Source organism: Aotus nancymaae, unplaced genomic scaffold (assembly GCF_030222135.1).
Source record: "Aotus nancymaae isolate 86718 unplaced genomic scaffold, 86718_ANA_hifiasm-v0.15.2.pri h1tg000033l, whole genome shotgun sequence".
NCBI classification, from domain to species: domain Eukaryota; kingdom Metazoa; phylum Chordata; class Mammalia; order Primates; family Aotidae; genus Aotus; species Aotus nancymaae.
The window spans coordinates 64,000,515-64,024,207 of record NW_026988447.1 but is presented as its reverse complement, the minus strand read 5'-3'; the positions used below and the strand labels follow the sequence as shown (position 1 = coordinate 64,024,207).

The 23,693-nt window shown below is 39.1% G+C and overlaps 1 protein-coding gene across 2 annotated transcripts in view; it reads right to left on the bottom strand.

Annotated features, from left to right (window-relative positions):
• Nucleotides 1-4,964: 4,964 nt before the first annotated feature.
• Nucleotides 4,965-23,693, bottom strand: part of PPP3CA (protein phosphatase 3 catalytic subunit alpha) — a 317,276-nt gene continuing 298,547 nt past the window's right edge. Inside the window, exons 11-14 of one of the 2 annotated variants that reach the window (XM_012436483.2) lie at nt 21,621-21,705; nt 13,828-13,925; nt 10,672-10,701; nt 4,965-7,563 (exon numbers count right to left, since the gene is read on the bottom strand). In XM_012436483.2, coding sequence (XP_012291906.1) covers nt 7,367-7,563; nt 10,672-10,701; nt 13,828-13,925; nt 21,621-21,705 — 410 coding nt within the window. In that variant the 3' untranslated portion in view covers nt 4,965-7,366. The remainder of the gene's footprint in view (nt 7,564-10,671; nt 10,702-13,827; nt 13,926-21,620; nt 21,706-23,693) is intronic. The other variant, XM_012436485.2, reaches the window with a different exon arrangement.

The following is a 23,693-nucleotide window of genomic DNA, read 5'->3' as shown; positions in this document are numbered from 1 at the left end:
GATAACTCTGTTAAGGTAGTGGTTACATTACTGTGGTAAGGAATGAATTCAGTTTTGTCTTATTTATAGGCTACTTTGTAGTATTTTCCAGTAGTCAAAGAGTGTTGCATGAGGAAGTGATGCCGGGACGTGCCCAGATGGAAGCCAATAGAACAACAGAGTGAGAAGGACGGAAACATCCTTGATGATGCTGTTGAGCTACCAAACTAACCTCAGGGCCTATAAGTCCCAGATGTCCTTGTCCAGAAATTGCAAATGTCTCTGTGGTTTGAACCTGGTTAGGTATTCGGTTACTTGCAGCCAAAACACCTCCTGATACAAACGCTGATTTGGCTCCATCCTGGCTTCTCATTCTCATCACTTTTTGTGCCCCACCCCTCCTTTGCTGTAACCGAGTCGTCAACATATCACTATTTTTCTGGATCTTTTCCTCTGCTCTCACTTTTTCTCTCACACTGGAGCTCGAGCCTTATTTCTGCTTAGTGTAACCCGAGTAACTGCTGCTGGATTCCCTGGTTCCCACACCGGGGAGTTGAACCCAGGCCATCTGGATGAAAACCAGGAATCCTAGGTGCTAGGCCACCGCAGGGACAGGGTAGCTGCAGCCGGAACTTAGGCTTGGCCTTCCTAACCCCACGGAATGGCGAAAGGGGCCGCGAAGGCGCAGTGAGTTTTGCCGATCAAATAGAAATCGTGGAACCGAAGAGCGTGTGAAACTGCGGTTTATTAGGCAGAGTGAAAGGACAGCTCCCGCGCTTTCGTAGGAGAGGATTCCATTCCAGGCTGGGGAGGCTGGAATTTTTACCCCTGAGTTATTTTCTCCCCATTCATGTTCTCTTCCAACGAGAGGGGTTCTTTCACACTTCCTCTGGATTGAGTGATCTTTGACTCCATGACCAGATTGGCTACTGATTTATAACCCCGAGTCACAGAGCTCCCACCTCCAAGTGCCAAAGTTGGGGAAATCCTCTACCTGGCCTGTCAGAGGCGGGAGAGCTGAAACAAGACACCCAGCAGGCCAGAGGCAGGAAGGGGAAACAAAGGGCCCCAGCCAGCAGGTCGGGAGAGCTGAAACACAGGGCCAGAGGCGGCCAGAGGCAGGAAAGCCCAGAATCCCAGCACTGGAAGCAATGCCCCAGCCGACCGGGGGAATTCCCTTTCACAGTCCCTCAGTGGGGAGATTCCAGCCAAATAAGGTTTGCGTGGGTTTTTCTGACACTCACAGGTGCTCACGCACGCATGCACAATCTTCACCTATGGAATACCTGAAGCTGTGTGTGACCCCGTGTGCTGCTCAATGTAAGAACTAAAGTTGACTGAGTGCCTATTTTCTGCCGGGCACCATGCCTACTACTTTTGAAACCCATGAAAAGCTTATGAACTAATTACTGTCATTGCCTTCATTTCACCAAGGAGAAAATGAGTTTCTGAAGGTCACACGGACATCTAATAAGTATCAGAGCTTTAAAAATTCCAACCCAGGCCCAACTGTAGGTCAGCACCGGTGTAAAGTGCCTCATGTAGAAGTGAATACGGGCGGTACCACATTGATTTCTTTTCACCGCCACTGCATATCGTAAGAGACTAGATTTTGTCTTGAATTTCATTGTACTCCTTTCTCTGCCACAGGCCTAGCAGGATAGCTACACAATAAATGCACCCAGCTGATCAGTCCTCTCCCCAAGCACTCTCGTGCTCCAGCTGTGGTCTTCCCCTCTCTATAAACACACCTGTCTTTATTAGTCTTCGACTAGCCCTGTTGGAACCAAATGAGTTAACTTTTACTAAGATACTAATAGCTGACAAGTTAAAAAATTTTTTTTTGGAGAAGGTGCTTTTGAATTCAAAGGAATGACTCAGGTTAAAACTTCTGGAAGGTAAAGGGTGGTGAATATATATTCAGAGGGCATTTTGTGAGCAAATTCTGGCAAGTTGATGGTGATAATGGGTGTGGTTTTTATGGTAAGGTGGGTGGGGTGACATAAGGAATCTTTTCAATATGAAAGCATTCCATTCTCTTCAAGGCACAGGCAGCTTTTTTCATTGATTCTTCACCAGGAGTCTTCAGATACTCCACCACCACTAATCTCCTTTTCCTGGGTGAAGTCTAATACACTAAAACAACAACAAAAACCACTGCTTCCTTCTTAAAACCTTTTAGTTGTGAATGTTGTATTACATACTTAAATAATTCCATTTTTGTGTAAATTCATATCCATTAAACTATTAATGAAAATTAAATTCATCATGCATAACCCTGTGTAACAGCCATGATAAGCAGGAAAATATTTGCCTCTGCTAGAAAATCTGTAGAAATAAAAATATAGAACTGAATTTTAAGTTTGCTGTAGAGATAGACTAGACCAGGTTTCTTAGACTTGATCCATAAGAATTTTGGTGGCTGCTTATTAAAATGTAGGCTCCACTCCAGACCTTCAGGAATTAGGAAATTCTTAGGCGGAAGAGCAGGAAACATTGAACTGGGGTAAGTGTTTCAGCTGTTCTTCAATATGGGTTTGCCATTTGGAATCTGGGGGTGCCCCACACCATAAGGCTATGCCAAAAAACATTTTCCTTCTCCTTTCCTCAGTCCCCTTCTTCCAAGAAACACTATGCCAGGCAGTGTTTCATCCGAAGGATGCAGAGATAAGCAACAATGCTCCCTGCAGTGACGGATGGACAATAAACAATTACATGCAGCGGATTCAGTGTCGAAAACAGGTACTACAGGATACTGCACGCTTAGAGAGGAGGAAGTGACTCACTCCCGTATTTAAGGCAAAGCTGACATCTGCACATAGAAGATGCATGAACACAGACCCAGAGGGTTGAGGAGGCCTGCTGTCTTCTGAACATTTAAAAAAGTCCACTATGGCTGAAGCTCAGGGTCAAGTTTGGGGTAGATGAGACTGGCAGGAATCAGATCGTGAATACACTTGCATGCCACCTTGTAAGACTCAGGACAACCTGGAGTTGTTGAGAAGAAACCTCGATGCTTCCAGCAATTGGTATAAAAATATTTGAAAATATAACATGACGAGAATGCCTTACGACTGAAGTTTAAGTCAACTTTGTGCTGAGCTAATATTCTGTAATAGTCAATTAAAACTTTGATAATGTAGCGGAGACTCTTTCAGCTGATATACAGCAAAATACATAAAAGAGCTGCTTTGGTTGATACAGAAAGCTCAGCCCCACGGGAGTACTCCCGGAAATAAAAGCTTAAACAGTTTGCAAATCAAAGTTCTGTGCTTTCAGAAGACTGATTAATTGCATGGATATTTGGAATCTTGCTATTGAAGGGAAATTTAGATATCATCTAGTTCAATGTCTATCTTTGAAGAGTTTCTTCAACTCCATCCAGCATAACTTCTTCCAGGCAGCATCACTCACGTGTCTATGGCACTGAATAAAGTCTGCCCAGGTTTTAACACTTAGGAAAGGAGAGGCACTTAAGCTTTCCGGCAGCTTACTCTCTGGTTAAGCAGAGTCATTCCTTAGCAACTTCTGTCCTATGGTAATTAGGCATCTTTCTGATTTAAAGAACGTCTTTTGGGATAACCAACTCGGTATTACATCTGTCATGATGTCTGCTGCTCACCTTTTAAGTACGTTTCTTCAGTCCTTCCTTAAAACAGACTCTCTCCTGCGGGGTCTCCATTTTCCCACGTGCATTTCAATTCGTCACTGTTGTCTCTCAAAATTTCCATCACCAGATAAAGGTAAAACAACACTTTCACTACTTATTTCCATGTATGCATTTTTTAAAAAATAAATTTTTCGTGAAAGGGCCTAGCTAGGGTCTTTTCTGGCTAATATACAAAGAAGGAATATCCATGAAACAAAAAGCAAAGAGCAGCTCAGTGTTAGCCTGACAATGACTCACTGTACAATGGAATGCTGACATTTAACACTGTAATAAAACCTGGTATGTTGTTAAGATTGCCAGGCGTTGTGTGTGTGTATGTGGAAAAAACAAGAACCCAGAACAGTGAAAGGAACAGGGCAGAGGACTGGAGTTTGAGAAATGAATAAAGTGCAAAGCCACATAACAAGGGCAAAGGACATCTCTTCAGTTGTGGAGATCGACTGAAGGGGCTTTCAGTTGACCAACTTTTTTTGTTGAACTCAAGGGGCTTTCAGTTTTGAAGAAACTGGTGGGGCAAACTGAAAGGTCCCCTTTTCTTAATGGAGTGTGACAAGAGGGGCCCAGTGAGTGAGGGACATTTAAGTAAGACCATTCCCATGGTGCCTCCTATGGGGCTGACTTCATGTTGGGGGCCCTGGTTTCTGGACAGAAACATGGATGTGTATTAAAATTTATTTCACATGGATGTGGTGAGGGTGAGAGGGAAGGAAGTGTTTCAGGGTGAGGCCATTCTGAGGGTTTCAGCGTCACCATGACACCACGTTCTAGGCTAACGCCAGGAGATACTTCCAGCTGTGACGTCATCCCAAGTCCCACACTGGAGATGAGCAGAGATGTTTCTCGTCTTCTCCAGTTTGTTCTCCTCATTGCACAAGTTTGGTCTCTGAAGATTTTTCTTTCTTTTCTTCAAATACCATTTAAGGAGCATAGAAGTAGAGGACATTTTAGAAAGAAACAGCCGAAGCAGGGTCAGTCAAATCTAGCTCTTCATCCTTGAAAACACAGATGAAAATTCAGCACTGAGTTTGAATCCCATGAGAGTGAAGTCACCCTGGGGACGGGGGACAGGAGGTGGCTTCTGTGTGTGTGTCTGTGTGTAACCAGACGTACACTGGTACGAGCAACTAAAGAATTCTACAGTTTCTCCAAAATTGAAGGAGAGAAACCTAATAATTGATGGTCTGGAACTGTTGCCACTTTTGGAGAAATAACTACTTCTGTATTAACTTTTTTTGAGAGACCAAACTCAAAATACACAGTATTGACTTTCCTAACCACTGATCAGAAAGACCAAAGCAATACTCACATCAACTGCTTATTTTAATGTCAAATGTTTATTTCTAAGCCATAGTTGCCTCAGCACAATTTGTAAAAGAAAGGAATCCAAAAAACTGAATTTTAGTCAGGATATTTTCTCTGCAGTTATAAGAAAGAAAATAAACACAATGATACCAGAATCACCATTTCTTTCACATCATTCTAGGAAGTTGCATCTAAATATTTTCCTTGGTTGCCACTTTTTTTTAGGACGGAGAAATATCCACAGGAAAAAAAGGTCTGGATTAATTAAAATAACTTGGGATAGTCTTTGACAGACTGTATCTAGAACATCTTTGTTTTGGGATGCTACACCACTAATTGCCATATCCTTATTATTTAATATAACAGGCATACTTTATTTTACAAAACAAAGTGCACTGAAGATGAACAGTGTTAGAAACAAACTGAAGTTTGGTGTGTCTTAAATCTTCGGGTGATTAGATATAGCTGAAGCGTGGGAATACAGATTTTCTCATTAATACAAATGCAACTCTCTTCTGTGATGAAATGCACTTAGTAGCCTCGTACTTTCTGCTTTAGCAGATAGGACATCCAATACAACTGAAACAACCTGATCACAAATGAGTTTTAGTTTTCAATAAAAAGGAATGCTCTGGTGTCTTAACTGGCTCCTCAAGGAAGCCAGAAGATGGCATCTGCTCTTTAAATAGACTTCTCTTATCTGATCTGAGACACAAATCCACCAAGATTCTTACAGTGGAAGTAGGCGCCACCCCTCAGATCACGAGGCCCCTAGGAAGAAGCCTGCTGGAGTCAACCTGTGATGCCTGGTGGTGGGCCAGCACCTAGAAGACACGTGGTGGCCGTGCACAGAAATCCCTGCAGCGGACCCAGTGGAAGGATGAGAATTCTGTAAGTTCATGCACATTTTATTGAGTAGTAATATAAAATGCTTTTTCTTTGTCATTGTTACAAGTGCATGCTTTGATTGCCAACATGTCAGAAGTCAAATTACAAAGGCAAGGCTTTAGGCTGTAGTGAATTACTTGGGCACTTATACAATTGTTAAAAAATATGAATGGACTTTTGTGTTGTTGTTTTCAGAATGAACCAGTTGTAACCCGTAACTGATATACAAAGGGAAAAAAGTGAAAAAAGTACATATTTTGTGGCACATGACAGAACAGAACAAAATAACTAAACTGTTATGACGTTAACAGTTACCATGCATTTAGAGTTTCACATGTAACTACAAACTTATTATAATTTCACAAGGTTTGCTAAACATGCTAACCGTCTACATGTGCACTGACAAGCTTATGTTAAAAACTTTAAAGAATACTCTCCCCTTTAGATTTTTTCAAAGCTTTTTTTGATTACAAAATTTCAAAGGCATTAAGCATTTTAGAGGATATAAAGTACGCCAGTATACATACATTTCCAGTATATGTCAGACCACTAAGCGCATTACAGTCCCGTACAGGCCGATACAGCCATTTTGTTTTCTTAAAAAACATGCATAGGCAGATTTTTTTTTTTTACAGAATATAGATGCTTTATCACTGTACTTAATATGGTGTCTTGTTCACTATACTTAAAAATGCACCACTCATAAATATTTAATTCAGCAAGCCACAACCAAGACTTGATTTTATCAACAAAAACCCCTAAATATAAACAGCAGAAAAAGATAGATGTAATTATTCCAGTTTTTTTTTTTAACTTAAAGAAAAGATAGTCATTGCCGAATTAGTAAGATAAGAGTTATATGGAAAGAAGGGCATCCGAGCACACTAAAGAAACCTGAGGTAAGCATAATCTGTACAAAATTAAACTGTCTTTTTGGCATTTTAACAAATTTGCAATGTTCTTTTTTTTTCTTTTTCTGTTTTTTTTTTTTTTTTTAAGACTGCCTAATTCAGTTTATAGCCATTGTCTGACAAGAGTAGCAAAACATTATCAATAAATAGTCCTTAGTTTGTACATCATTTTGTTAAAAATGTTTGATGTCATCCATTTTTAGTGCTGCGACTGTAAACGTACGATAGAGTAAGAAATTAGACAAAGTTTTCATGTCCAGTAACAGAATAAAAGGCCTTCCATTAACCTATCTAGAAGTCCCCAATGCAGTAGGAAAACATGTTCATTCCCCTAACATTGCAGTATATACTAGCATTAGCTTTCTTTTTAAATTTTTTTTTCTCTATAAGCATTTTTAAAAGGCATACCCAAAAGAGGTGTTTAATCACCACCCCCACCAAAATATAGTTTACTATCTCTCTCCCTCTTTTTTAATGATAGTGTAAACTGAATCCAAGTCCTGGCCCCCAGAGCAAATAAGCTACTGTCAGAGGCAAGAACATCCAACTGCTGATATGCAGCAATCCCATCAAGCCCTGCAGCTCAAAAAAAAAAAAAAAAGTGAACAGGAAGTGGTCACTGAATATTGCTGCTATTGCTGCCATTGCTGTCCGTGCCGTTAGTCTCTGAGGTGAGAGCCTTGTTGATGGAGTTAAGGTTGGCGTCGGAGGGCATGGCATCTCTGCGAGGCGGCATCCTCTCGTTAATTCGGTCTAAGCCCTTGGCTTCCTCGAAGCTAGTGATCTTATGTTGTGGTGAAAATCCTTTGATAGCTAAACAGAAAACCATTAAAAAAGAAAAACAGAATTATCCAAAGGAAAACAAAAGGGACAGCTGTTGTAGCAGGTGACGTTAGAGATTTCGCAGTGAGAGGGAATCCTTCAGTGAAGAACAAAGTGACGGGACCTGCACAGCACACGACAGACTCCTTACCATACTCGGAGGTGACCAAAGGTTTGAAAACAGCCAATGTCTCTTGCCAACCAAAATGTCCTCTTGAAGTTATTAAGATGTAAGCATTTCTCCTGTCTTCACGAACATTTAGATTAAAGAAATCCAAAGTGGACACATAAAGAGGAAGGCTGCTTTCAGGGACAAGCCTCTAGAACCAGCATGACTGGCTACAGCATTAGCACGATTAACTGCATCAAACACTTAACCTGGACAGGCTGCATGTGCCTCTTTGTCTTCTTCCATTGTGCCAGTAACGGCAAATTCAGTGGAATCACTGTGTCTGCTATACCTAAAAACCTAGTAAAGGGCTTAAAGCAGAAGCTAGAAGGAGCTGGACAAGGAATTAACGGGAGCATTTCCATGCCATCTCAGAATCCCAGAAAGAACTTCTTGGCAAGCAACTCAATGATGGCATGAAAAAAATTGAAATTATAAACTCCCATTTCTCCACTCAACTTTGGAAGGATGTGGAGTGAGTGAAAAGGTAAGAGAAACTCAAAAAAATCAGGATAAGATCACTAAGGAGAAACACAGTCTGCCCTTCAGCAGTGAACAGTCAAACTGATGTTCATCTGGTATCCATTACTGCCTAAATAAAAGAAAAACTCAGTAGATCAATGTAGATGTAAGTGATGGTTAAATGATAACAAGGAAAAAATGCCTTTCACAATATTTAGCAAAAATGAACTGAACTGGTTTTGGTCCTATTCAATTAAGACATGGAATTCTCAAAGTGGGAATGATATTTAAATTTTTGTTTGTTTGTTTAACGAAATCTTTGGTGTGCTACAGATAAAGGTAAGGCATCTGTACAAAAAACTTAATGATTTCTTCAGTGAGTATAACAACTGGTGAGCTACAAATAAAACACATAAATGGGGAACCAATGACATCAGTTTGCTTTACTCCCTGTGAAGTGCAAACCAGGTATTTCAGGGCCAATCACCAATGCTCACTGGGCTGCATCACTCATGGCTGATTGAGGAGAATTTCACGGTACCTCTATCCTCCCAACCTTATTTGGGGCGGGGGAGGGGGAAGGAAAGCAGTTTCAAGCTGAAACTTTACCAGCCATTCCTACACAAATGTGCAGTGCCTTTCATTAGTAGGGATGAGATTCCTAAAAGATATACACAGCCGTTTCAATACTCAGTAAACGATGAGAAATACTTTCTCCCCCTCTGCATTTTAAAGGTTAGCATAATGGTGATTAGTCAACTGTGAGAGGAGTAAGATGGGGAAATGGGGAAAGACCAAGGCCCAAAGCAAAGCTTGTTAATTCTTCTCTAATTTAGTCATAAATTGCAAAATAATAGAGCTGTCTAACGAGCACCCACCCTGAAAACTAACTCAATTATTTTGAAGTACAAAAGAATGGCATGAAGTGGTACTCTACTGTTTTTGTAGACTACTGTGAATATAATTTCATAATAATTAACAGGTACAAAAGTTTGTCATCATTATCATTTATGAAATGATTTAATTAATTTAAATGGTAAGAGTGGAATTTCTAGGTTTTAAAAGCCAATAGGGTGGGAGTGTTAAAATTAAAATTCTATCGAGAACAATGCATACTTCTGGAATGGGGCTCCATCTCCAATCATTTCTGTCCATCCTGGTATGGAAGAATGTGCTCTGCTGTAGTTGCTGGTCAGACAATGGGTATTAGCAATTTACACTGGTAGTATACTTAACACAACACAGAGTCACAGAAACCACAGAAAACAGCCAAACTGTCAACAAGAATGCACACTGCAGATTAGAATTTGCCAAGAGGAATAGAGAATTCCCACATAAATAGCAGTTTGTTCGCTGCTATTTAGGAAGCAGTTGTATTTTCTCTTACAGTGCCATCGTCCCCTGCCATGTCCAAATCATTACAGATTGGAGGAGTCTGAAGTGGCGCTTTTTACATCACACCAAAGGACCATATGCACAGAATTTTGAGAAAAACAAAAAGTTACCTTGCAAGAACAAAATACAACTGAAGAATTTTGTTTTAAAGGGGAACTTCAAATTATTATTTTTGAAATTTCCAAAGGATATGGTACGTATAATATTAAAACCTATTTTGATATGCAGTTCTCTTCTAACTGTGTATTTAAAAAGCAGTCAGTAAAACACAATTACTAAAGCGTTGAGTTCTACTGTCCTTGAGCAGTGCTGGGACACAGCTGGAGATGGACACTTGTTGATTTCCCCCGCAGCTCCTAGGACAGTGCCTGGCACAGGGCAGACACTCAGTACACATTCATCAATTGAGTGCTACTTGATACTCACTATTCTTGTTATCGGCCACTTCCACAGCCATTAGATACTTTGGAACTCTTCATCATATTTTGCTGGTGATAATTCTCATACAAATAGCAGTAGGTTGAAATTTGATTTAAGATTACCAGAACTGTTCATCTCGCATACAGCTGTCTCATGTTGGAGTATTTTTTAGAGACATAAATTAATGTTGAACTACAACAAAGCACTATTTAAATGAGCATTTTTTTCCTTTGGCTACAAACTTCTGAAGACTAGAATTAAGATGGCTATTTTTATTCTCTTCAGTGCTTCCTGAAAGTGATTTGAGGGAGGGACATGGTTCAGCTCATAGATTACTGTTTTACAAGCTACTGGTCAAAACAGCTGCCATAACCCCCACCCCACATCATTCAAAATATATAATCCTTTTGTTTTCTGTGATTAGACTATTCATCATATACAAAAGTCAAACATAGCTTTAAGGGAAAGAAACAAACAAACAAACCATAGAAGGACATTTTCCCCTTTAAAGCAAGAACATTTTGGTTAATACTGAGCCACAACTGTTAGCTCAACACCCACACACTCTGTACAAGCTACAGCAAAAAAATGAATACACCCAGCAGAGCCCTTATCTGTTGCAGGTACAACAGAAAGGGGACTGGCCAATTTACCTTCATCAGCCTCAATAGCCTCAACAGTAGCTGAAGGAAGAAAGGGGGTGCAAAATGAATGAGAAAAATGAGCAGAGGATTTTTAACTCTACGAACAAATCAGTGACCATCAAAGGAGCTAAGAGAACTAATGTTCCTGTAAGTGCTAGATTCTGGCACACGCAACAAAACAGAAATGCTAAAAAGAAAGAAAAACAACACCACAGAAATTATGTTTAATTTATGCGCTGGATATGCCCATCTGAATTAAATGCTTAGGTTTTTGCCCATTAAATAAATAACAAACAATTAACCCTTGAGGAAAACACTTGGGAAAATTTCTTTTACATGAACTGAATTATAAGGGATTATATGAATCTCAACTGTGCTTCTGACTCTCACAGGCTACTATAAAACCTCTGCTATGCTTGGTGATTTAGTTTAAAAATGCCAGACAAAATGGCAGCATTTGAAGCAGTGCCGCAGTATCAGTGGATCATTCACACTATTTAGCCGATATTAAATAGCGCTATTTCCTGACGTGATGCAAAAGCAGGGGATTCAAATTAAAGGAAAAATAAAAATCAAAGTGTCTAAGGAGATAATGCACGTGACTCCTTAAAGATAAACACATCAGGCATGTTTAGCTTTGGGGGTCGGTGGGTAGGAAGAGGGTGAAGGAAAAAGAAAAAAGGAAACAAACTTGGAATATTAGTCTGGACTTCTTTATCCAGCAAGCCCAGTTATGTTTTCTTTTCCTTACTGGGATATTCTTTTCGAAGTAAAATTCTCAAAATGTTAGAAATCAAGTGGTGATGTGCCAGCAGTGGCAATAATTCTACCAGCATTTTAAAGAACAGGCAGCCTAAATACTGAAAGCTCATATAGCTGTACGAGGCTTCATATAAATATGCAGCAACAGCGTATTTCAGAGGCAGAACTTTAAAAGCTCATTGCTTTATCAGCAATTTGTGTAATAAGGTTAGCATCTAAACTTTCACTATGTAAGTGTATGAGTCTTTCTACGTTATTAAGGTTAGTTTATACTTCCCTAATTAAATCTTAAAATGCAAAACTTCTCTATAACTCTGAAATGTTTAATATTAAAATTCTACCCCTTGACTTTAATTTGCATTTTTCTTATAATTCAAGATTTTAAAACTATAGCAACTGCAAAAATGTGCACTATAATTTACTTACAGTGGATTCTAGATTCCTTATGATAAAAATGGAGAATGGTTACCACCACGGAGAGAGGAGCTACATAACAAAGACGCTAGTCGTTTCCCCTTTTAGACAAACTGAAGGCCATCAGGCAATACATTTTGGAGTCGTATCAATGTATGTGGTTTAAAATATATAGGAATTTTTCAAACCCATATAGAAAGGTTCCATATGTCTTTTATGTGGATGTGTGTTTGTGTATAGGTTCAACATAGAAAAACACAAACAATGGATTTAAAATAAAAGAAAACTGAATAACCCAAGTAAAAACACAGGGAAAAATCTGGAAATGAAACAAAGAACTGGAAAGACTTAAGTAACTTAAGTTTAAAAGTAAAGCAAAACATCCAGAATCACACGAGCACTGACGTATTAGAACTATGCAGCGCCCACTATTAAATGTTCTAACGCAAATGTGGTCCACAGTTTCTGACAATATACCTGCTGTATCTTCAATTGTACTTATCAGAAACTAGATTTCAGTCAGTTAGGTAGAGAGTACATTTTGGACATGTAAATAATCCATTTATGCTAATGTTTTAGTGAGAGACTTAATTTGGTAGAAAAACTTCTTTTTTACAAGTTGTTAAAAAAGTTCCTAGCTGTAGATTTAAAGTGGGCGGTTGGGGGGTGGGGTGGTTTACTCCTCAACACTGTGTGTCTTCTTACTTTCATTTAAAAATATTTCTCTTTTTGTAAAAACTCGAAAGACACTGATTTGAAATACATTCATCTGAAAATAAAGAAAATAATCGTGATGCAGCCATGATGTGATCATTCAGAAATACTATATTCATGAAGTTGATTATTACTCTTCATGTAGAAGCGTTATCTCAATTACAGAAATGAGAATAGCGAGTCTTCCAGGTTGATGGGCAGGGATAGAAAATATGAACAAGATTCAGGGAAAGATACAGGAAAATAAGCAAGAGTCTGAGAATGTTGTGAAAAATTTCATAGCATATTTTCATTTTCATTTTTTTCTTTTAAAGCCTCATCTAATAGCAATTTTCTATTGTTTAAATTGTACTCTAAATGTTAATATCTATTAAAATTGATAACAAAAGTAACAAAATTGAAAGAATATATAGGACTGTGCTGCTAACATGGTAGACACTAGCTCCCTGGCTTATTTAAATTAAAGTTAATACAAATTAGATAAAATAAAACATTTAGTTTCTCGGTTATATTTGCTATATGTTCAACAGTCAAACAGTCATATGTAGCTTCTGTATAGATACAGAAATTTCCATCATCACAGAAAGTTCTGTTGGATGGTACTGGTCTAGAAAGCTACACATTTTGACACAAAATCTGTATTGCAAAGGAAATGTTACTCTTTTTTTCAAAAATAAAATGTGGTTCTACTCAGTCTCTTATGTTTTCAACTGATAAATCAGAGAAAACACACATATGGCTCCCAATTTCCATTCAAGAGGATAATGAAATCATCTCCCCGAAATCTAGACTTACAGGTGTATTTTAGTGTTTGTGTGTATGTGTGTTAATCTCATACATGAAACAGATAACTGGAACACTTATTAAAAATGTAATTAAAAAGTTGTTTTTGACAACTGACTGGCTCAAAGTCATCAAACCTATTACGCATGTGGGCAACGCAAATGAGCTGTCCTATAGCTAGGCCAGAATACGTAGATTAACATGTGAATGAGGGAATGGGGAAAAGGTGGAGGAGTAGAGACCACATTCCAGAGAACGAGGGAGCTATCATGTTGGACAGGACTGATCAAACTGATTGGGGTTTCAGCCCTTCTGCCAGCTGAGAAGAACTGAAGACCAAGACAGAGCTTAAATGAGTGAATCAATCGGGGCTCTAATGACACAGCTGACTGCGACGCCCCGGCACAGTCGTACCCATCGGCCTGCTTACTGCTTTGAATGACACAGCTGACTGCGATGCCCCGGCATAGTCGTACCCATCGGCCTGCTTACCGCTTTGCAAGGTTTGCTTCCCTCCAGAAAGCACTCCACTGGGGAGCATGCCAGTCGGGGTCAAGCCTTTCAGCGTCAGCACACTCTCACTCTCTTCTCTGGAAGGCACAATGAGAAGTGGCATTAACTTTTAATTTCTTTTGTGAAAAAGAAATGACTCGAAGGAAAAAAATGCATGTAAGAACCCACGTCTCCCTCTATCTTGGTTCTCTGAATCTTTTTTTTAAGATACTTTATTTTAATTTATTTCTATACTAGTAATGTTCCATAAACAATTGCTACAACAAAGTTTACGTTGTCCAATTAGGGAGGTTCAGTTTCTGAGTACTGAAGATAGAGAACGCCATTTTGATTTTGTAATCAGGCATCACAATACAAAGTTTTGTTGTGCATTCTGTATGTTAAAAGTGAGCCATGGAGAGTGCTGATGTAAGTTTTTCAGCCAAGGCTCAGCCAAAGTAAATGGAAGTGATTTGATCTGACAGAAACAAACAAACGAACAACAACAAAAAATAAACCAGAGCATATGGGAGATTGGGGAAAAAAATCTGATCTGTAGATTAGGGAATTTGGAATTATATTTGGGGACTTTTAGAAATTAAGGAATTTAGTAATTTAGGCGCTACATGAAAAACACATAAAATAATGGCAAGTAGCCAATAAACCTACTGGTAAAATTTCCCAGCTTTTTTTTTTCTGTCACTTTCCCTACTGATTTGCTAAGATAAAATTATTTTCTTATTCAGCGTGACAACTGTTATACAATCAGTTTGAAGTACATCATTATTTCAATTATATGTATTAATTACTTGACAGTATTAATCATTATTAATCATTTTGAATTGTTGAATCCTCATAATTAACCGTGAAATAATAGTAACCTTACTCTTTCCACATAGCGATACTGAAATCCTACATGACAAGAAAAAAGTCTTTAAAATACAAATTGTATATATACACATATACACACACATACATATATATACAGGGAGAGAGTTTAGTATATAGAATTATCTACTCCAAATTTTTACAAAGGTGTCTCACATGACTCAAACAGAATTCCTGAACTTCTCCCCAAACCTGCTGCTTCCACAATCTGTGTCAACTCAGAAATTAGCAATTCCATCTTTTAGTTACTTAAGAGTAAAGGATCAGCCTTCAACTCTTTTTATCCTAATTCCATATCCATTACATCAGCAAATATTAAGGGCTCTACCCTCCAAATATTTCTGGTATCTTATCAATTTTCACAAAGCTACTACCTCATCTCTTCTGACAACAGCTTATATCTTGAGATATAAACTTGGCATACGATTAACCTAAAGTATAGGATTCAATCGATGGTCTTTAATATATTCACAGAGTTGTACAACCATCACCACAATCAATTTTAGAACATTCTCATTATCCCTCAAATAAACTTCACAGCCATTAAGCAGTCACTCCCAACTTTCTTCAGCCCTGTGTAACTTCTATTCACCTTCTGTAGATTTGTTTCATCTGGACACTTCATATAAGTAATATCATATAAAATACAGTCTTCTGTAACTTCCCTGTTTTGCTCACCACCAGTGTCACCCACCTGGATTGCAGCCGCCTTCCGAATGGTCTCTGCTCCATCGGAGCCACCCTTGTGCCCCTCCTCCCACAGCCCTACCCCTACCGTACCCACAGTATGGTAGCCAGCGTCAGCCTTTTCATACCTATGCCAAATCCGGTCACTTGTGTATTCGGAACTCTCTAATGGCTTCTCCTCTCCTGACAGGTGAAAGGCAGGTTCCATGAAGGCCTTAGAAGAAACTAGTGACCTCACACTCTTCTGTTCTCACTCATCTCTTGGTTCCCATTTTCTACCAAAGTCCACTTTCCTTAGACGTCCTCACACATACCCAGCACACGCCACCGAGGGGCACTGCACTTTGTCATCCTGCTCCCCTGGCATCTGTGTGGCTCACTACCACTCTGCCTTCTAATCATTGCTCCAATATCACCTCCTAAGCAAGGACTTCCTTGGAATATCATTTAAAATAATATTCCTGGATAACCGCCTGTAATCCCAGCCCTATGGAAGGCTCAGGTGGGTAGATCACAAGGTCAGAAATTCAAGACCAGCCTGGCTAAGATGGTGAAACCCTGTCTCTCCTAAAAATATAAAAATTAGCCAGACATGGTGGCAGGAGCCTGTAATCCCAGCTACTTGGGAGGCTGAGGCAGGAGGATCGCTTGAACCAGGGTGGCAGAGGTTGCAGTGAGCCAAGATTGAGTCACTGCAGTCCAGCATGGGCAACAGTGTGAGACTGTCTAAAAAAAAATAATAATAATAATAAAAAAAAAATCCCTTTCTCTACTCTTTCTCTCTTTGCCGATTTTATTTTTATCTAAGGCACTTATCACCCTGAAAAACGATGCAGTGTGTTTACCTGCTTATTTTTGGTCTGCTGTCTACTCTATTCCCCTCCCACCCCCTGCTCACCCCAGCTAGACAAGCCTCATGAAAGCGGGGGTTCCTGTCTGCTTTACTCATGCTGCACCCACAGCACCCAGACTAGAACAGCGCCTGGGTCACAGCCCACATTTCAAAAATACTTACAAAAAAACAGTAAAAGTTGAATGGAGAATGGAAATGTTAATCCATATTTTATATTTCTGTATCCTTTACTGCAAAGTTTACTTAAAAATAATAGGTTTGAGAGAATTAATTATTCTTTATTTTCATACAGGTATTTCAAACGTTTTAAGCTTCTGTGGTCTGTCAAACTGCCAGAGGTCCCATGAAGAAATATACTGAATAATATGATTTAGGAAAATTTGGAGTATCTCTAAAGAATGAACACAATTTTCCTTTACATTCATATTCAAAATATGGCTTTTGCCTTATGAGTGATTATAATTCCTACATACAGAATCTTGGTGTCCAATCCTGTATTAAACATGGGATTCAGGCTGGGTGCGGGGGCTCACGCCTGTATTTCCAGCACTTTGGGAGGCTGAGCTGGGCAGATCACTTGAGGTCAGGAGTTTGAGACCAGCATGGCCAATGTGGCGAAACCCTGTCTCTATTAAAAAATACGTAATTTTTAGCTGGATGTGGTGGCCTGTGCCTATAATCATAGCTACTTGGGAGGCTGAGGCATGAGAACTGCTTTAACCTGGGAGACGGAGGTTGCAGTGAGCAGAGATTGTGCCATTGCACTCCAGCTGGGGTAACAGAGTGAAGCTGTCTCAAAAAAAACCAAAAAACACAAACAGAAAAACAAAAAAACCCACCCAAAACACACGGGACTCATCAAATAAACAGTTACAACCCATAATGCTCTGAGAAAGCCAAGTAAATTATTAGTTTTTTAGCTACAAACATTTTCTGGTAATCTGGAGTATTCTTTTTAAATCTTCAAAATTTTAATTTTATACAAACAGTAGAAAGATCTTTTTGGGAAATCACATCTTTGTGGGGGTCACACTTACTCAGGCTAACGTCCCAGTCATAAGACTGAGGTTGGGACATTATTTAACTTTCTTGGGCTTTAGTTTCCTTATTAATAAAATCCCATCTGTAATTATAGGATTTCTATGAGGATTAAATGTTACACTGTATATGAAAACCTCAGTAGAGAAGGCGGTCATTTTCCTTCCTTCCTTGTTCTGTTTTTCTTTCTCCTTGAACCACATTCCTTATTTCCCTTAATTGTGACTGCCATTCCCACCTCACAAGGAGCCCATGCCCTCAAAGGTTTCTAGCAGCTTCTTCATTTTTCAATTCCAACAATCTCTGCTGAGTTCTCATTCAAACTCCTATCTCTGCAGTATTTTTTCTGATGACCATGCTCTCTTCCTGAAAGACTCTGCCCTGCGTGTTGTGATGCTTTTTTTCCTTGCTCTCCTTCTTCTCTGACATCTTCTCAGTTCCTAGGCTGATCTTTTTCCTATATCTCCAGACCTGTGCTTTCTAATATGTAGGACCCAGCTACATGTGACTGTTAACCACTTGAGACATGACTAGTCAAGATGTTCTGTAAGTGTAAGATAAACATGGGATTTCAAAGACTTTGTACAAAAAAAAAGAATAGAAAATTTCTCTTTAATAGGTGTTAGTGATCAAATGTCAAAATGATAAAATTTTGTGTATTTGTGTTAAATAGACTATATTATAAAAATTAATAACCATTTCTTTTGTTTCTGTTTTACCCCTTTTACTGTGGTTTCTAGAACATTTAAAATGACAGATGTGGCTCACATTATATTTCTGTTGGAAAGCAATGTTGTGAAGAATTCTTGCGCCCCTTTCTCTCGTCTATCGCTCTTTCCTTTAGCAAGACCGTCAGCTAATGCCGCTGCACCCCTGTCTCTGTGTTGTTTACTTTCATGTGGGTATTACTAACCCTCACCTCTCTCTGAACCTCCAGGGCAGCATTTCTAAGTGCCTCTACATAAATGCTCTGCAAATTCAGCTCATCCTACTCTTCCTAATAAACATCTGTTAGATATTTAAATTGAAAAATACTTCCTCTTCCCTAGCATCCTATCAATGACATAGACTAGGACCTCTGTAGAATATTCTGGAATATTTCCTTTCTCCTATAACCTCTCACATAGGTAAGGGTTTGCATAGCCAACAATGGAAATCTATTCTGGCTAATTTTAACAGGAAAGAGATATATTAAAGGTATTAGAGAGCTCGCAGATCCAGAGAACTGGGCTTCGATGCTCTGCGGCTGGGAAGAGTTAACAGTACCTGTCCACACTGTGGGGCTGGCTCCATTAAGGGCTTGGCAACAGCCAATGCCAGAGCTCAGAGTACTGCTGTCTAGTTAGCTCCCAAAATGTTGAGGCAGATGCTCTTCCATTGTTGGGCCCTGAGATTCCATACCTGACGGGACAATTGCTGTCCTGCCTTGCTGCTTCCTCATGATGCTCAATTTGAAACAAAGCCTCATTTACATGCATTTACCCGACTGGCGAATCCGAGGCAACAGGCTTGTATTTTATCTGCAAGGACTGCTGAAAGACAGTTTTCTGGTTCCCTTATAACGTTGTAAATTTCCAAAATGTAAGGAACATGTTGGGCAAGTGTATCTGACAAATCTGTGCCGCAATCCATATTACTTAATCACAGTCTTTCTTCCCACATTTCTTGTATTTGTCCTTTCCTTTGCATTTCTCCTGCCATAGCCTGCTTCAGCCTTTTGCTTGGATTACTTCAAAAGCTTCCTAAATTTTTTTTTTTAATTTAAATTTTGTGTTATATGTCACCATGCTAGCCAATCTTCATGTTGCTATTAACATACATAGTGAAACATGAGTTAGAGATGCCTCTAATCTCATGAAAGTAATTCTATGACTCCTGATTGCCTACACACACGAAAACTGAATACTTTAACATGCTATGCAAAGCACTCAAGGATATGGACTTCAGTATATTTTCGGCCTCCTTTTTAACTAGATTCCTCGTTGACCTTCATGTCTTTTACTAGTCAGTCAACTTACACATTTAGAATTCATTACTAATATTGCTTAGAATTTATACTAGACTACATAGCGTACTTTTGTGTAGGACTCTCATTAGTGTTGCTCCCCAAATCAGTGAGTTTGGACGCTCTCCTTAGCCTCTCTCGGATTCAGTTTCCTCCCAGTACAGTCACCACGACCTTGCAAGTTTCCTGTGCTGATTATTGTCAAATGTGCGTAACACGGGGCATGGACCTGGCACTTAGCAAGTGCCCCATAAAAGGAGGCCATTGATGTTGCTCTTAGGATCGTTATGGCTGTGCTCCTGATAATTTTTCCACTTCCAGGAATGCCTTCACCACAATTCTCCCTGTCCTGGAATCCAGCCTATCCTTCATAGCACTCGTCCAATGTTAACCTCTTTATGAACATTCCAGTCAGGAAACACAGGGTTCCTTCCTGTCTAATGCCACAGCAGGGTACCTATTCATGTAGTTAGCACATACTTTATTTTCTTACGTTAGCTTATTATCTCTCTGGTTAGCATTCCAGTTTGGTATCTAGATTGCCTAATTCAGTGCTTGGTATACATTTAATGCTCAACTATTATCTACTAAGCTTAACTTACTTTTTTTCTGGATAGGATCTCTCTATATTCTACATATGTGCTATGGATGCTTTCATTATAGAAAAACATTAATATATAGCTTGTTTTTATTTTCTACTAAAATGCAATTTCAAATCAAGTCACTGATGACTGGGTTCAAATAGTCCATTTATCATGGGATAGTCCATCAAAATTCTAGAGCTATTTTTACTTTTCCACATAGACACTTCAGACAGAATAATAAGAGCATTATTGGTAAGTCTGAGGCACAATAAATATGCAAGTGTTTACTCAGAGTTCCAACTGAGCTTACGACCTCCATTTACTCCTTTCTTCCCGCAGAACATTTTTCTAGACATACAGGCCTTCTTGTGGTCCTCAAAACTGCCAGCTTTGTCTTTATTTCAGTATCTTTGCATTTGCTATTCTCTTTGCCTTGAACTCCCTTACCTCATTTCTTCATGAAGGTCACCCACGCTTCCCCAAATACCATTACTCTGAAAGTTTTTTGTTGACCACACAAAGTACAGCAAGTGAGAGATAAAAGTTCTTTACCTCTCACTTGCTCTATCTCTACATTGCTTTATTTCTTTTCTCCATGGTACATAATCGATGCTTTAAGTTTTACTATGTTTATTTATGGCATGAATGAATAAGCCCTGAAAATGTAGTCAGAAACACAGAGCAATAGAGCGAAGGTAGCCTCATTCAGTAACGCAAGGAGCAGTGATGCTCTATTTTCAGCTTGAACACGGCTTGTCGTGATCGTGCTGGCTACCACGAGTTCTCACTGCCTTTGATGTGGTGTCTCTGAGACCACTGGATGAAAAGGACGATGCTTTTCATCCTTCTGATCGCTCCCTCTTTTGGCACCAAGTCATTCAGTTACTCTGCAGTGACCGTACCAGGAGGAGGACAGAAATAGCGAGAGGAGAGATCAAAAGAGCCAGTGTCGATACTCTATTGGAAGGCGTTGAGGCAAAAATTCAGCAAAACCTTAGATCATTAAATTATCCAATTGTAGATATACTATTTCCCAAGGTGTTCCTATTTGTCAATATGTATTATTTTGAGTTGACTGTATACTCCTTACATATAAATATATCATATTTTAAAGTAACCTTCTGAAGAGAAATATGTTAGATTGTATTATCTAGAAATAACTGGAGTTTCCTTTATGAAAATATTTGTTTTCTAATAATAATATGATTCATGATCTATTTATAAGGTATGGTACTATACGGAAATTGAAACATTAAGTATTTTTTTCTCTCATTAATTAGAATAATATAGGTTCACAGGAATAGCTTTATGGTTGATGTTTATTTCCTAGAAATCTAGTGAAACGTGTTTGATAAACAGATCTTTCACCACAGAACTACAATGAAAAACAAAACAAAAAACAATTACACTAGCTTTTCCTGTTTGATAAGATGTTCAACCTATTGTGAAATCAACGTTTTAAAGTCCTATACCAAATAGAGGAATAAAATGTGATGCAATTCATTTGGAGACTTTCTTAACAGAAATAATTTAGTAGATTGCAATTTAACTAAAATAATGAGAAACTGACAATTTGATATTTAATATTCTTCCTTTAATTTTTAATTTAAAAGTGAAAAAAAAATGAAAGGCAAATATTCACTAGTAAAATATTTAAATTACCGGATGAAAGTATTAAAGTATTTGTTAGTGACACGTAATAACGTCTGAGACAGACGCAGAGGATGAACACACCCACCTGAGCACTGAGAACACTCTGGCCATTTTGCCTATTGCTCGGATCTTGTTCCTGATCACTTCCTTCCGGGCCGCAGCTGTTGCGCCTGTATTTTAAAACAGAGTTCACTGGTCAGGAATTTTTTATCTAATCGTAGTTATGATACAAGTTATACATACAACAGACTCCACTAAGCAAAATCAGTTTTTTCCCTCAAGAGGATTTATCTGTAAATCAAATTTGAAAACCTAAGCTTTTGGCCACCAATACTAGGATGCGATTTTTAAGAGGTTCCCAGAGTGTCAAAGAAAAGCTTTTGAGATCTCCAAGGGGCAGGTGAGTAAGAGGCTGACTGGAAAATCACACAGCAGACAGGGGTAGGTTCCTTCCTCCTCTTCTAACTGAGTTTCCCTTTCTCTTCTGTTTATACAAAGAGAGCATGCACTGGGAGGAAGAGCTAAGTGTCTTATCACCATCTTCTATTCATTTGCAGTCTCCACGCTGGGAAAACTGCTTTAGGAACCTGCTTTTCCAAAAGTTCTCTTTTGATGTGATTAAACTAGGAAGCCTCTCAACTCCCTATCTGCCTTGCAACATCACTCATAATTATTTGATGATCTTTGTTTTAGCATTTGATACTCTTTCATCTTCTGGTTGGTTCATGAGTTCTAGAGAAAAAAGTAGAGAACTGCTGAATTGGATTTAGTGAGAGATAATGGCACCATGGTTTGCATTTTAGTACTATTTTTTTAAAGTTATGCACGGTTTTCCTGAGTAAGTTTTATCACTTATTACATTTTCCAAATTAAAAAAATGTACTTGATAGGTTATTGTTACAAATAAATGTATTTTAAAAAATGTTTTAAAATAATACTTTAATGAAGTAATTTTATTTTTCTTTATTCCCGAGGTATATTTGAAGAAGTACAAAACAAATAAAATACCTCTCATGATTTCTTTTTTTTTTTTTTTTGAGATGGAGTTTCGCTCTTGTTACCCAGGCTGGAGTGCAATGGCGCAATCTCGGCTCACCGCAACCTCCGCCTCCTGGGTTCAGGCAATTCTCCTGCCTCAGCCTCCCGAGTACCTGGGATTACAGGCGCGCGCCACCATGCCCAGCTAATTTTCTGTATTTTTAGTAGAGATGAGGTTTCACCATGTTGACCAGGATGGTCTCGATCTCTTGACCTCGTGATCCACTCGCCTCGGCCTCCCAAAGTGCTGGGATTACAGACGTGAGCCACGGCGCCTGGCCCTCAAGATTTCTTTTTTTAGGATGGGGTCTCACTCGGTTGCCCAGGCTGGAGAGCACTGGTGTGATCTCGGCTCACTGCAACCTCCGCCTCCCAGGTTCAAGTGATTCTCCTGCCTCAACCTCCCAAGTAGCGGAGACTACAGGCATGTGCCACCATGCCCAGCTAATTTTTTTTTTATTTTTTATTTTTAGTAGAAACAGGGTTCCACCATATTGATCAGGCTGGTTTCTAATTCCTGACCTCAAATGAACCGCCTGCCTTGGCCTCCCAAAGTGCTGGGCTTACAGGCATGAGCCAGTGTGCCCAGCCAAGATTTTTATAACCCAAGTTAACATGGGTAAGGTATGTTTTTTATACATTATGGGATTTTATGGAAAGTGTTAACACAAACAGATAATCTTTCTAATTCTACTGCCTCTAATAGATATACAACAGAATATTCTTTTCAAATAATATCACTTGTGATAACAGCAAGCTTTCACAGAAGGTTTTTGAAAGAAAGATTTCTACTGTTTCCCTTAGAGGGCTTTTATGAACGCAATTTGGAATCTTGTTGATTGTAAGGGTCAAACAATCCATTTCCATGAGAAAGAAAACTTGTACCAACAGATACAATTTTGAAATGGCTACAGAAAAGGCTTTTGTTTTTTTTCTCTGCTCCGAGAAAGTGAAAACATAATCACTTTCTTTGCCTGGGTGGGTAATCTTTCAGAGGTGATGCTAACACGAACCCATCTCATAGGCACATGGGTGTTCGCCAGAGGGTGTGTGAAAACTAGCAAGCTGACTTCCTCCCACCTTCCCTCTGACCTGAAAGCCTAAAATTATGTTCCTTTCT